The sequence below is a fragment of the Mustela erminea genome, chromosome 10 (assembly GCF_009829155.1).
Source record: "Mustela erminea isolate mMusErm1 chromosome 10, mMusErm1.Pri, whole genome shotgun sequence".
Classification (NCBI taxonomy): Eukaryota; Metazoa; Chordata; class Mammalia; order Carnivora; family Mustelidae; genus Mustela; species Mustela erminea.
Window position 1 is genome coordinate 5,051,817 of NC_045623.1, and position 13,656 is coordinate 5,065,472.

Genomic DNA, 13,656 nt, shown 5'->3' on the forward strand with positions numbered 1-13,656 from the left:
AAATGTTACATCACAGGTCCAGCCACTCCTCAGAACAGTATACGGGTCTAGACTTCTTGAGAGCAAAAGACATTCTTCAAGTTCCATTTCCTAATATTAAGTCCAAGGAGACGGAAAACAATCTTCTAATAAAGGAATTAGGCAGTGCCTCGCTGTCAGTAATATTTCTCCTCGGCTGCCCTAATCAGTAGGAAGTCGTTGCCTACACCTACCCGCTAGCTGTCCCTTAGAGCGCTGTTTGATTCAGGCCACCACCTACTCAAGATGGCTACAGGAACACTTCCGGTATCTTCCCGAACTAGGCCCGCCTTCATTTGCGTATTTTCACTGCGCCGGGGGCGGGACTCAGAATTAGCTTTGGATTGGGCAGCTTAACCAGCGACCTTTCCCCTCCGCGACAGTTTCCCGAGGTGCCTAGTGCCTGAGCGGCCCGGGGAGAGTAAGAAGGCAGGCAAGATGGCGGACGTGCTGGATCTTCATGAGGCTGGGGGCGAGGATTTCGCCATGGATGAGGATGGGGACGGTGAGGACAGTGGAGGCGGCTGCGGGAAGCGGGGAAGGTGCGAGAGAAGCGAGTTAATAGAAAAATAATTCCCTTTCCCGGCAGGGAGGATGGGAGTCGGGGAACCGGGTTTCGGTTGGATTAGAGAGTGCGCCCCCTTCGGGAGGAATGGGGGCGGGACCGGGAAGGGAATGGGACTGAAGGTGGTGTGGGGCTTCTTTCAGATCTGTCCCTAAAGAGACTATTGTTACTAATACCTGTTATTTTTGCTACTCATTCTTTTACTTCTGGGGCTCCAGAGAGCATCCACAAACTAAAAGAAAAGGCGAAGAAACGGAAGGGCCGCGGCTTTGGCTCCGGTGAGTGTTTGTGGGGAAAATGGGTCTAGAATGGCGACAGATACGAGTTTTGGAGTCCCCGTTCAGACACATGGGGAACAGTGGGAGAATGGATTTCTGGTGATCTCTTGTATGTTCCCTATAGAAGAAGGGTCTCGAGCGCGGATGCGTGAGGATTATGACAGCGTGGAGCAGGATGGTGATGAACCTGGACCACAACGCTGTAAGTAAGATCGAGCCTGTAGGGATCTGTGTTTGTAGTGAATTATGGACCAATGAAATAAAGTCTACTAGGAATGGGGTCGGATATACCTTAACCAATCTCAGGAATCCCCTCTTATCCCACTCTTGTGATCTTGCTTGAAGTTTTTCTCTTGTGCTCAAACCTCCCTCCTTTTCCCAACAGCTGTTGAAGGCTGGATTCTCTTTGTCACTGGAGTCCATGAGGAAGCCACTGAAGAAGACATCCATGACAAATTTGCAGAGTATGGGGAAATAAAAAACATCCACCTCAACCTGGACAGGCGTACAGGATACCTGAAGGTATCCTAAGTGATACCCTATTGCTTCTCTTCCCCATAACTTTAGACAGCATTGATAATTCTCCCATGTTTGCTGTGATTGGCCAAGAGCATAGTTGAAATAAAATGAGGTTGAAAATTGATTTTGTCAGACATAGCAAAGAGACGGAAGCAGACATTTTGTATATACAATAAGGATATATGAGGTATATTTGTTTAAAAGGTACAGAATTTTGTATTTGGGTATGAGTTTAGATTTGAGGAAGATGCTTAGGTGGTGTTTGGTGGAATATGAGGGTTTTGATCTCTGTCTTTTCTCTTCTCCCAGGGGTATACTCTAGTTGAGTATGAAACATACAAGGAGGCCCAGGCTGCTATGGAGGGACTCAATGGCCAGGATTTGATGGGACAGCCGATCAGTGTGGACTGGTGTTTTGTTCGGGGTCCACCTAAGGGCAAGAGGAGGTAAAGTAGAGAGGGCAAAATCTTGGTGAAGGGATCATGAGCAAAACAGAATAAGGACGGGTTGTATTATGTTCTCTGATGGGCCCTTCCTTTTCCCTAGAGGTGGCCGAAGACGCAGCAGGAGTCCAGACCGGAGGCGGCGCTGACAGGTCCTCTGTTGTCCAGATGTTCTCTCCAGAGATTCTGTTTGACCATGCAGCCTTGGAGAAATAGGGCTGGGATGGAACTCACCATGTTTATATTTAATCTCTTACCCTACTTGCTTAGTGGTTTGGGTTTTTGATTTTTTTTTTTTTTTTTTGAGTTATGAATAAATGTCCCATTTTTGTTTTGTACATTTAAAATTACTTTCTTCTTCTAACATTGCAAGTTCCGAAGCACTATTTACAGTAAGGCAGTATAGGTCACTGTGAAGATGCTTCTAGGGCCTCAATTCTGTGTGAATTTCTACATTAAATACAGTCTCAAGTCTTAGCTAGGATCAAAGTAGAGACACTGCTCAGTACTTCTTTTTCTTGGAAGCTAAGAGAGCAGGGGTGGAAGTGATGTGTCCTTGTGATATTAAAGCATAGTTAGTTTGTTCCTATATACTCTCTACCGTGCTGATGGATGTTATAGGAATGTCTCTTGTTTCTCCTGTCCTTCCGCTGCCATACTTGTTTGTACTTGCAGCTTTCTGAGGGCTTGAATCTCCTGTTGGGGCATTCTCTCAGAACCTTTTTCCCTGGAAGAGTCTGTACAGACTTCTTCGTGCCTTCTTTGGCAGCCAAGGGTAAAGGCCCCATAGAGGAGAGGATCCAGAGGAGCATTGAGGAGGCCAAAAAGGAAAAGGATGTGGCTGAGGCTTGGGGTGACTTCAGTTAGCATGGTGGGAGAGAACCAGTACCACAGGCCCAGCAGGTAATAAGGTGTCCAGCAGAGGATGAAAGTCACCAAGACGAGTAGGGCCAGTCGCAAGGCCCGCAGACGAACACGGGAGCAATTGTCTAAAGAGCAACGGAGGGCAAATTCGCCGGCAGGGGCTGGGAATTTAGAAAACATACTCAAATTCAGAACCATTCAGCTTCTGAATTGAGTGTAGGATGAACAGGCAGGGATGGTGAACTGGAGTTCTCCTGATACAAGGAAGAGAATGTAGCAAGTAGGAGGTAATGTTACACATCCTCTTCCCTTCCCAGATTGGGACTAAATGCTCCCCTCTTCTCCCCCAGGGATTATGACACATGCTGGAGGAAAGGTTTTGATTGGGGTGTGGTGTTAGGAAGCTACTGAGACTACCCAGAGACTTGATAGTATCTAAGACTAAAGAAAATACTGATCACTTTTCTCCTTAATCCTTGCCCAGCTAACTCAACAATGGAGGGTGGCTAGAGGCTGGTTAGAATTGAAGGCATTTAGAAAATACTTGCAGCATCAGATGCTAGAGGGATGGTTACGATGTCACTTCTGGTTTGATAGAAAACTATCAAATCAGTAAATGAAGCTAGAGGCAATAGTTCTTAGGGTATGGGTTAGGGCCTGGGGATTGGAGTCTCACCGTGGTTCCCCTTCTTTGTCCGGGGACTAGACACACTGAGGACAACGCAGCTATAGCAGATGGTCATGGCAGTCAGCGGCAGCAGAAAGAGGCAGAAGAAGGTGAAGAGGTTATAGGTGATTTCTTGCCATCGAGCCTTGAAGCTGCCTTTGGTGACACTGAGTGAAGGGGACTGGACCAGCTCAGCGGACAGTGTGGAACAGGAACAGCTGGAGTGGAGTTTGAGGACTATTAGAAATGGTCCCCCTTCATCCTTCTCACTAGTCATACTTTCCCAGTTCATCCTCAATTCTCTGCAGAGCTGGGTAGTGCTGAGTTCATCTATAATGCCATATTTAAAAGGTTAAAAACTTGAGAATCCGTTTTCCTTTTAGGCTACGGAGCTAATCATTGTTAAATCCCAGGACTTAAGGAATCTTGCCTTCGCAAGTACTGTTCTAACCTGGCACTTTGTAAAATTTTTACCGCCTCACCAACATTTTTAGCTGAAGTGATTTTTTTTTTTTTTTGATGTGTCTAATTCTGTGGAAAAAGAAATTTTGTGTAAAATGGGTGCTGCTAAAATTTCAGGCCATTTTTGCAGCCACTCTGAAGTGACCTTTAGTGATAGTCTTATACAATAATTATACGAGTGAAACAATGTTAAATAAAATTTAACATTTTCCAAATGCTGTTGGCTGCCCCTCCCCCTTTTTGGTAAATTGCTGAGTTTTTGGTTTGAATCCTAAAGAGTATTTTTCAGTTAAGAGCTTCAGGGCTAACACTTTGGTTCAGATAAGGCAGATTGAGTCACTATTAGTTTGATAAAAGGCAGGCTTAGTGGTCCCGGATTCCCAGATATAAGGCATTTGGGAAAGTGATTTCAGCAATGAGGGACTTTTAGGAAAGGTGAATAGTAGCCACAGACAACTGAATGGCTTGGGGTTAAGGTCAGCTTACTCTGAGCTAGCTGGGGAATGGTTTTTCCCCTTCCCATCTTGAGTCCATGTATTTGTAGGTTTTTTGATTGGTTGGTTTTGTTTTGTACTGTGCCTAGATACATCTGACAGACTGTGAAAAGGGGTTTAAAAATAAGCAAGGCTTCTGGACTTAGAGTTTGGTCTGTAGCCCTACTTCTGCCTCTCCTTCCCCCTATTATATGCAGTTTACCACCTATTATATAAAGCTTCCTTTCAACCACTTGTGATACTTAGAAACTTGAGCCTTCAAAGATAATTTCTGACTTTTCCGGTACTTCCTCACCACACTTAAGCAAAGGGTTTTTTATTGACATATTAGTCCTGGAAGGTAGTATTAATATTTTAAATAGAACATATGGGTAATGCAGAATTTATACAAGAGGATGCTAATTTGGAACCAAAAATACCATCTTGTGCACATGTATCATAATGTTATCAGTTTGCCATTGAAGCAAATGGAGATTACAGTTGTCAGAATGTAACAAAGGATGAAACTCCTATCCAATATCTTGTGGCCAATAGGTTTCAAGTGATTTAGCCAAAGTCATACAGCTAGTTAGTAGTAGAGCCTTGACCCAGAAAAAAACAAAGTAAAACAATGCAACAGAAACAGGCTTCTACCTCCCAGTCCACATATAAAATTTGCTTCATATAAACAACTTTTTTTTTTTTTTAAGATTTTATTTACTTACTTGACAGAGATCACAAGTAGGCAGAGAGGCCGGCAGAGAGAGAGGAGGAAGCAGGCTCCCTGCTTAGCAGAGAGCCTGATGCGGGGCTCAATCCCAGGACCTTGGGATCATGACTTGAGCCAAAGGCCGAGAGGCTTTAACCCACTGAGCCACCCAGGCGCCCCCATATAAACAACTTTAATACCTTTTGCACGGAGGCAGCAATGCTGCTTTTTAAAGCTTTGGGTAGCAGAGGTTCCTGCTTGCAACATTGTTGGAAGCATTATTTTTTGCCTTAGACTTAAAGTCAGACTAAGTTTTGGTAGTTATATTTCTAATATTTGAGGATTTAAGGATCAAATTTTAAATATGATTCTATAATGCATTATTCCAGAGTTCCTTCTAGGTAGAAAATCCTAGTCCTGGTCTCCCAAGATGCTGCTCTACTCCTTCCCTCAGAGGGTGATGTGGTCTTGATTTTTGGTCTTAAAGGAATTGCTTCATATTTCCTTTTTTTCTGTATTTCTAGTTCATTATCAATACACAAGATGTGATAACTGGTACTCAAGTTCAGATGCTCTGTTTTCTTTCCAGTTTTCACGATAAAGCTAGAGTAAAAAACACAAATCTGATACGTCACTCTCTACCTTTTACCTTAGTCTCTCTCCACTGTCCTCAGGAAAAAGTACAAGCTTAATATCTGTAACCTGGCTCTTCCTTCCCATCCAGGCCCATTACTCACCCATTTTCTAGCCCTCAACTTTAGCTACAACCACTTTGAATTCCTCTACCTTCCACCCTGCCCAGCATTCCTCCTGCTTTAACTTGTCTAAAGCCTCTCTTATTTTAATAAAATAAAAAATCTGTTGTAATGTCTTTGAGAAGGTTTCCCCGACTGTCCAAGAGTGCGTCAGACATCCTCATTGTTCTTTAGCTTCTATGGTTACCTTTAGTATAATGCTGGACTGCATACTGTATTATAATTACACACTAATATGCCTTCTGCGCATGAATGCAGCTCTTCACTGCTCAGTCCTTGATAGAGCATTAGAGTGTGTCTAGGGGTGATGTACATTATATTTTGAGTGGATGAGTGACTACCACAGGGTTTTACCCAAAGCCCCTGACTTCACTGTCTTCTTTATAGACCCACATACATGTTTCATCCCTACAGTTTTCTGCAACAATCTGCTGAAAAAGCTGGGAGGATGCAAAGAGGTGAAAGCCAAGCATAGGGAAACAAAGCTAAAGGAAGAGGCATAGATAGGGTACTACTTTGAAGACAAAGGCTCTTAATAGAGATACAGATTAACATGCAGTGATCTTAATTTGCAAAACAGCAGAGGCTCCCCTCTGAGGATTAGTGGGTGACCATGGTCAAGCACACCGCTCCACTCCAAGCGCTCATATTGTTTACCCAGATTCTTGTCCCCTCTAGCCTTGGGTCCCAACAAGTCACTCACCTGGGGCAAGGCAAGCAGGAAACTAAGTCCCCAGGCTGCCCCTAGAAGTTTCCTTCCAGCTGGGCGGGGTCCAAGCGGGTGGAGTACGGCTGCCTGACGGTCAAGTCCAATGACCACAGGCAGGAAAGCTGCAGCATACATGGCCATTAGTTTCAGGAACATGAGTGTCCGACATGCGATGTCCCCGGCCGGCCACTGAACAGTGATATTCCAGATGGCATCTAGAGGCATAACCACAAATGTGACTAGTAAGTCAGCAGCTGCTAACTGTGCAAAATGTCGTCGTACAGGAGAGGGACGGAGTCGGCTGGGTTGTGGCCGAGTCACTGACCACAGGACAGCCAGGTTCCCTCCAGCTGAAGAAATGAATAGCACAGTAGTCACTCCCACTCGGACCTTGGCTGCAGCTGAGAAGGTGGGCAGCTCTGAGCCCTCTATCTCTACTCCTGATCCCGCCCAGACCTCCTCCTCCGCTAACCCCCGAGGGGTGCCATTGCCTGCAGACATGGTGACCTGGAAGGGAAAGGGGTGGGATGATTAAGTGTAAGTATGAAGAGGTAGAGCTTCGTCCACTGATTCTTCGCCCTCCTCCTTATTAGGATCTGAAGCTGGTTATTGAGAGTTTCGTCCATTAAAGCCTCTGTCTCTGGAGACTCTCCATCTGTGTCCTGGAGGTCACCTGCCCAACTGCCAGGGTCCCGCAGGGAACAGGGATCTGGTGCTGGCTTCTACTTCCATAGACTTCTTTAGCCCCTACTGACCTAGGTTCGGCCGCAGCGCATGTGTGCGTGTGTGTTTGTGTGTGTGTTAGGGGTGTTTGGGAGCACCCCGGGGACAACCCCATCCCAGCCTCGCAGGCGAGATACTGCGGTGCCTTTTCGCCCCGCCCCTACTGCAAGCCCCGCCCCGGTCCTGAATATTTAAAGACGAATGTACCGCCGGAGGCGTGCTTAGGAAATAGTGGCCATCCGATAAGGGTATGCTCTGACGGAGACACACCAAAAAACACGCCGATATTGGTCCAGAGACACACGCTTCTTGTTCTAGATTCCGAGGCCGGTCCCCTTCGCTTTCTTTTCTGGCGATGTTTGTCCCTCGCGAGACACCGTTGATTGTCCAGGAGGCGTGACTAGGGGCGGGAAGTGGGGCGGGAGAGCGGCTGCGGAGCCGGGGCTGCCGCTGTCATGGACGCCTGGGTTCGCTTCAGTGCTCAGAGCCAGGCCCGGGAGCGGCTATGTAGGTGCGGCCCGAATAGGAATGGGGGTGGGGACAGAGGAGGATCCTCGTGAAGCGAGGTCCGTTCATACTACGGGGGTCAAAAAGGGTCAGCTCGGGCTACGGGGGCCCGGACGGACTGCCAGGCGCAGATTTGAGCGGGCCGAGAGGAGATGATTCGTTTTTGCTCACCGGAAAGATGGGGAAACTGAGGCACGAGTGGGCCAGCGGGGAGGCCGCTCAGGGTGGCCATGTCCACATAAGACCCCACACTTAACCCACTGGGCGGTGGTGGCGTGAGGAGCATTCGCCCCGCGGCGAATAGCCGGACTCTGCCCCCCAGGGCTGAGTGGCTCTAAGTTCCCTTGTCCCCTCACCCTGTTGTCATCCGGGAACTCCTCTGCCTCCTCCTTGTCTTCCGGTTTCGATTCAGCTAGAGGGCCGAAACCTCCTAGTTAACCTACTCTGAAAAATAGTCTCTCCACCTATCCCCCCACTCCCTTATATGTCAGGTATATACTCACACTGATGTGCTTATGATGGGGCGACCCCCCTGGTGCCTTCACAGTCCACTTCAGACTTCATCATTGTCAAATCTCTTATTTTCTCAACTCCAAGTAATGCCCCCAACTCCTTTTCTAGGCCCCTTTTTATCCTTACGCCTTTCCCTTCCCCTGGCCTGAAGGAGAAACGGTAAGAAATGGGCATAAAGAGGAGGAAAGGGAATGTTCGCAAACGGGGAAAAGGGGAAGTCAGTACTTTCCTTTTGGAAGATATTTTTGAGAGGTAGGTTAGGGATGTCTCCACCTTACCTTGCCTGGCCTCTTCTCCAGGGCCGCCCAGTATGCCTGCTCCCTTGTTGGCCATGCACTTCAGAAACATGGGGCCAGTCCAGAGTTACAGAAGCAAATTCGACAACTGGAGGGTCACCTGAGCCTAGGAAGAAAGCGTAAGTAACCATGCTTTTGTTTTATTACTCCAACACTAACTCCATCCCCAGCTTCTCCCTTAGCCCTTCCTTCCTGTTCTTGACCTTCTCTGCCAGTTCTTACCCCTTATTTAGGTCTGCACGTATCCTCTGCATGCCTCTTGGTTGAGATAAGAGAGCAGGGGTAAGAGACTAGTGAAGGATGGAAGAGAATGGGGCAAGTTGGAGAAAACCAAACTGAAACACAAATTAAAATTTGAAGAAAACTTTTTTTGAACTGTTTCTCTTTTAAAAAAAAAAATTGTAATTATTGTTTCTATCACTTCTTGACTTTCACCTTCTTGCTTCCTCTTTCTCTTTGTCTCACTCTCTGTCTCTACTTCCAAATCCTTGCTTCTCCTTACTAATCTCCACAAGTTCTACGCCTGGGTAACTCAGCGGATGCTCTTGAGTCAGCCAAACGAGCTGTGCACTTATCAGATGTTGTCCTGAGATTCTGCATCACTGTTAGTCACCTCAATCGAGCCTTGTACTTCGCCTGTGACAATGTCCTGTGGGCTGGAAAATCTGGACTAGCCCCTCGTGTGGATCAGGAGAAGTGGGCCCAGCGTTCATTCAGGTTTGATATCCTTTTATCCTACAAGAACTTTTGTATTTTCCATACTGCATAACTTGCCTTTTATGAGCAAATGATCTTTCAGGGTCTTTCCAGAATATACACATCTTAATCACTTGGCTTCCAATCTTCATTTAGATTTTAAACTATCAGAGAATAGTGAATGGAGACAGATGGAAGACAGATGCTCTTCCATGATGAATGACTAAGATTGGGCAAGATAAGTTATTATATTGCTTTAAATCTGCTTCTATCTATACCACAGGTTATGCCTCTCACTGTCTGCTTGTTCTTTAATTCTAAAAATATTTAGGAAATGCTTACTATGGGCTAGAGAATAAAGCAGAGAGTCCGATATGGTTCCCATTCTCACTAAGATTCTAGTCTAGTGGGGGAGTCATATTAAGACAACTACCAAACCAATTATTTTTGGAAATGTACAGGTGTTATGAGATATATAACAAAGGGAGCTGATTTGGATTGAAAAGCCAGGGAAGAACTCTTTGAGAAGTAATGTTTTAGTTCAGACTTGAGGTGTGAATACAAGTTGGTCAAAGCAAACAGTAGCAGAGAAGAACTTCTCAGACAGAAGATATCCCATTCTAAGGCTTCAAACCAAGAAAGATTTTGTCAAATTAGAGAAATAGAAAGAAAGCCAGCATGATGGAGAATGCTGAGTGAAGGACATAAGTTTGAACTGGAGATGTGGAGGGGACCAGTTCATTCATGCCAGGCCTCTTTGGCAATGGTAGGATTTTTTGGTTTAGTTTTGTTTAAATTTTATTCTAAGTGCAATGGGTTCTGAACAGGGATGTGACGTGATTCAAATTGTGTTTAAAGAAGATCTCTTGCTGTAGTGGAAAATGAATTGCAGTAGGGCAGAAAAGGAGGAGATGCCCTAATATGGTCAAGAGATGATATTGGCTTAGACTAAGGTGCCTCCCATGTGCCCCTAGATTTCATTTAAAATGGGATGGGGGGTGCCTGGGTGACTCAGTGGGTTAAGCCTCTGCCATTGGCTCAGGTCATGATCCCAGAGTCCTGGGATCGAGCCCCGCATCCCGGTCTCTGCTCAGTGAGGAGCCTGCTTCCCTTCTTCTCTCTGCCTGCCTCTCTGCCTACTTGTGATCTGTCAAATAAATAAAATCTTTAAAAAAATAAAATAAATGAAATAAAATAAAATAAAAATAAAATGGGATAGGAAGGAAGCCATGGAGAGTTTTAAGAAGGGGAGGTAATGCTGTGATTTATTATGTGAAATGAGATTGTTGGGGGAAGGGCAAGAGTGGCCATGGAGAAACAAGTTACATGACTAAAGTGGTAGTTTGAGCAAGAGGTGCTTGTGGCTGAGACTTTGTGTCAGGATGTTAGCTTTGTGTCAGGATGTGTTTTGGAGGTAGGACAATTATATTGAGTACAGACCACTATTGACAGAGTGGATTTAAAAAAACATGGACTATTGGAGTGCTTGGGTGGCTCAGTCATTTGAGCATCGGACTCTTGGCTTCTGGTCAGGTCACGATCTCATGGTTGTTCGGTTGGTCGTGGGATCTCATGAGCCCCCTTCGCTCCCCACCTTGGGCTCTGTGCTCAATGGGAGTCTGCTTCAGATTCTTTCTCCCTCTCCTGCTGCCCCTCCTCACTCATGCTCTCTCGCTAAAATAAATAAATGAAATCTTAAAAAAAACAAACCATAAACTGTTCATTGGTTCTTTTGCTTGTTTTTTAAGAAGGCTCCATGCCCAGCGCAGAGCACAATGTAGGGCCTGAACCTAGATCAAGACCTAAGCTGAGACTAAGAGTTGGACACTTAATTGACTGAGCCACCCAGGTGTCCCTGTTTGTTTGTTTGTTTGTTTAAGATTTACTTATTTATTTGTCATAGAGCACGCAAGCAGGAGGAGTGGCAGGTAGAGGGAGAAGGAGAAGCAGGCTCCCTGCTGAGCAAGGTGGTGGGGGCTGGGGGGGAGGGGGAACTCCATCCCAGGACACTGGGGTCATGTCCTGAGCCAAGGGCAAACTTTTTTTTTTTTTAATAGTTTATTTATTTATTTGACAGAGATCACAAGTAGGCAGAGAGGCAGGCAGAGAGAGAGTGAGAAGCAGGCTCCCCACTGAGCAGAGAGCCTGATGCGGGGCTCCATTCCAGGACCCTGAGATCATGACCGGAGCTGAAGGCAGAGGCTTAACCCACTGAGCCATCCAGGTGACCCAAGGGCAAAAGTTTAACCAACTGAGCCATCCATGTGTCCCTGTTTGTTTGTTTTTTAGGTAATCATTACACCCAACATGGGGCTCAAACTCACAACCCCAAGATGAAGAGTAACTTTACTGACTGAGCCAACCAGGAGCCCCAAACATAGACTGTTTTTAAGGAATTGATAAATCTAACACATTTAGCAAGTTGCTTAACATTTTGGGCGTCGCTTTTTGTTTTTGTTTGTTTGTTTTAACAAAATGATGGGATTTAAAAGATCTGTAATGTGTCTGGGTCTCTGAAACAGCTGAAGCTTGTTCTCTGAAAACATTTGCATTATTATAGTTCAGGTTGAATGTGTGTGTGGCTAATGGGTTGCCAAGTGGACGACTGAAATTTAAGGGTTTTCTTGGAAGATTTGATTATGCTTCTGACTTTAAGCCAGGATCTTAAGGTATATGTAAACACAGATTAGTTACAGAAAGCTGGGGTAGTGGACAGTAGCACTTTCTGCTGGTGTTCTCATGCATAATTCCTCTGTACTTACTCTGTACTGTGGGGGGGAAATGTTTAAGCCTTCTGTTTGATATGCCAAGTGGTTTTATGTGCCCTTACTGACTCTTCTAGCCTGTTTATCTCAGGTACTATCTGTTTTCCCTCATCATGAATTTGAGCCGTGATGCTTATGAGATTCGCCTACTAATGGAGCAAGAGTCTTCAGCTTGTAGCCGGAGACTGAAGGGTTCTGGAGGAGGAGTCCCAGGAGGAATTGAAACTGCAGGACCTGGGAGTCCAGGAACTCCGGGAGGAGGCTTGCCTCAGCTGGCTGTCAAGCTTCAGCTCCGAGTCCTGCTCTTGGCTCGGGTCCTTCGAGGTCATCCCCCACTTCTGCTGGATGTGGTCAGAAATGCCTGTGATCTTTTCATTCCACTGGACAAACTAGGCCTCTGGCGCTGTGGCCCTGGGATTGTGGGGCTTTGTGGCCTTGTGTCCTCCATCCTGTCTATTCTTACTCTGATCTGCCCTTGGCTACGACTCAAGCCCTGATATTCTGGTACAGGATGAGGAGGGGATCTGAATTGGTAAGACAGAGTCTAAGATCATCCCCAGTGTACCAGCCTCATTCTAATTCTACTCCTTTGTTAAAGTTAAAATGCCAAGATTTTGGGGGTAGAGGGAGGAGCTTTGGGGAAGGTGAGGTGAAGAAAGGTAACTTGTGAAGTCAATGGGATAATTCTAATGTTCAGATATTCCGGAGCTTTTGCTTTTTCCTCCTTCATTGCAATGTCTATGTCTTTCTTGACCCTTTTTACTTTGTGTTTCTTACGTCTATTTAAGATTCTGTCTCTGCATTTTTTTTTCCACTTTCTCAGTTTTCTGTCCCAGGAATTTGATCAGCAGAATTACTTTTTTTTGGTAGGGGAGGTAGAAGGTCTGTAAGGTTCTAACTGCCTTCTTTTTCCTCACAAAGGCTGCTTGTGGCAGATTTTACCCCCTTCAAATGCCACCGAATCATAATTCTAGAGACTTTATGTCCCAGTGGATTCTCCCCTCATGCACTAGAGACTGTTTGATACTTCCTCCTTCATGTCTACCTCACCAGCCTCCCTCATGACTTGGCCCTTCCCTCTACTCATACCTGCAGATTTCTGCTTACACTTTTATTTCAGGGCTTTGTTCCCTAGCCTCTTGTCACCCCTTCTTCACCTATCCAGAAGGATGCTATGTCTAGCATCTTGCTGTAAATACTGTACAGTGATTCTGTGTAAATAGCTGTGGCCATGGCCACAATGGAGAGCAAGCCTTCCAGGTCAGCATATTAAAGATAAGTTTGCTCATCAATGTCTGGTCTGGTCCTGTGTGTTCTGGTCATCTGAGGTCTCTAATTCCTGTTACTGTGGTATGGGTGTTCCGTGGGATTAGCCACTAATATCATCACCCAGAGACTTTTTTTGAACACCTACACTATGCAGGGCATAATACTGAAGAGGTAGAGATACAAAGAGCTAAGAAGCTCCATGGTCCCAACTTTAGAAGTTTATAGCCTACTTAAGAATATGGGGTCTAGGGGCACCTGGGTGGCTCATTGGGTTAAGCCTCTGCCTTCAGCTCAGGTCATGATCTCAGGGTCCTGGGATCGAGTCCCACATCGGGCTCTCTGCTCAGCGGGGAACCTGCTTCCTCCTCTCTCTCTGCCTGCCTCTCTGCCTACTTGTGATCTCTCTCTCTGTTCAATAAAGAAAA

At 45.8% G+C, this 13,656-nt stretch overlaps 3 protein-coding genes across 5 annotated transcripts; 2 read left to right on the forward strand and 1 right to left on the reverse strand.

The window, feature by feature from the left end:
• The first annotated feature begins 399 nt into the window (after nucleotides 1-399).
• Nucleotides 400-2,165, forward strand: RBM8A (RNA binding motif protein 8A). Of its 2 annotated transcripts, none has more exons than XM_032361324.1 (6): nucleotides 400-523; nucleotides 802-861; nucleotides 986-1,063; nucleotides 1,247-1,383; nucleotides 1,690-1,826; nucleotides 1,927-2,165. In XM_032361324.1, the coding sequence occupies exons 1-6, from the start codon at nucleotides 457-459 to the stop codon at nucleotides 1,970-1,972; spliced, it is 525 nt and encodes a 174-aa protein (XP_032217215.1). In that variant the 5' UTR covers nucleotides 400-456; the 3' UTR covers nucleotides 1,973-2,165. The 2 variants fall into 2 exon arrangements, with proteins under 2 accessions (XP_032217215.1, XP_032217216.1); XM_032361325.1 differs by having other exon boundaries at nucleotides 989-1,063; nucleotides 1,927-2,161.
• LOC116600883 (gonadotropin-releasing hormone II receptor-like) lies at nucleotides 1,268-7,360 on the reverse strand. The gene is given in 4 exon segments (XM_032361318.1): nucleotides 1,268-2,848; nucleotides 3,364-3,518; nucleotides 3,520-3,572; nucleotides 6,457-7,360. Coding segments are annotated over 4 exon segments (1,125 nt in total). The 5' UTR covers nucleotides 6,964-7,360; the 3' UTR covers nucleotides 1,268-2,438.
• A 213-nt stretch (nucleotides 7,361-7,573) lies between these two features.
• On the forward strand, nucleotides 7,574-13,254 carry PEX11B (peroxisomal biogenesis factor 11 beta). Of its 2 annotated transcripts, none has more exons than XM_032361321.1 (4): nucleotides 7,574-7,696; nucleotides 8,505-8,620; nucleotides 9,017-9,218; nucleotides 12,054-13,254. In XM_032361321.1, exons 1-4 carry the CDS (start codon nucleotides 7,641-7,643, stop codon nucleotides 12,457-12,459), a joined length of 780 nt encoding a protein of 259 aa, XP_032217212.1. In that variant the 5' UTR covers nucleotides 7,574-7,640; the 3' UTR covers nucleotides 12,460-13,254. The 2 variants fall into 2 exon arrangements, with proteins under 2 accessions (XP_032217212.1, XP_032217214.1); XM_032361323.1 differs by lacking the exon at nucleotides 7,574-7,696 and adding an exon at nucleotides 7,738-7,884.
• Nucleotides 13,255-13,656: the final 402 nt, after the last annotated feature.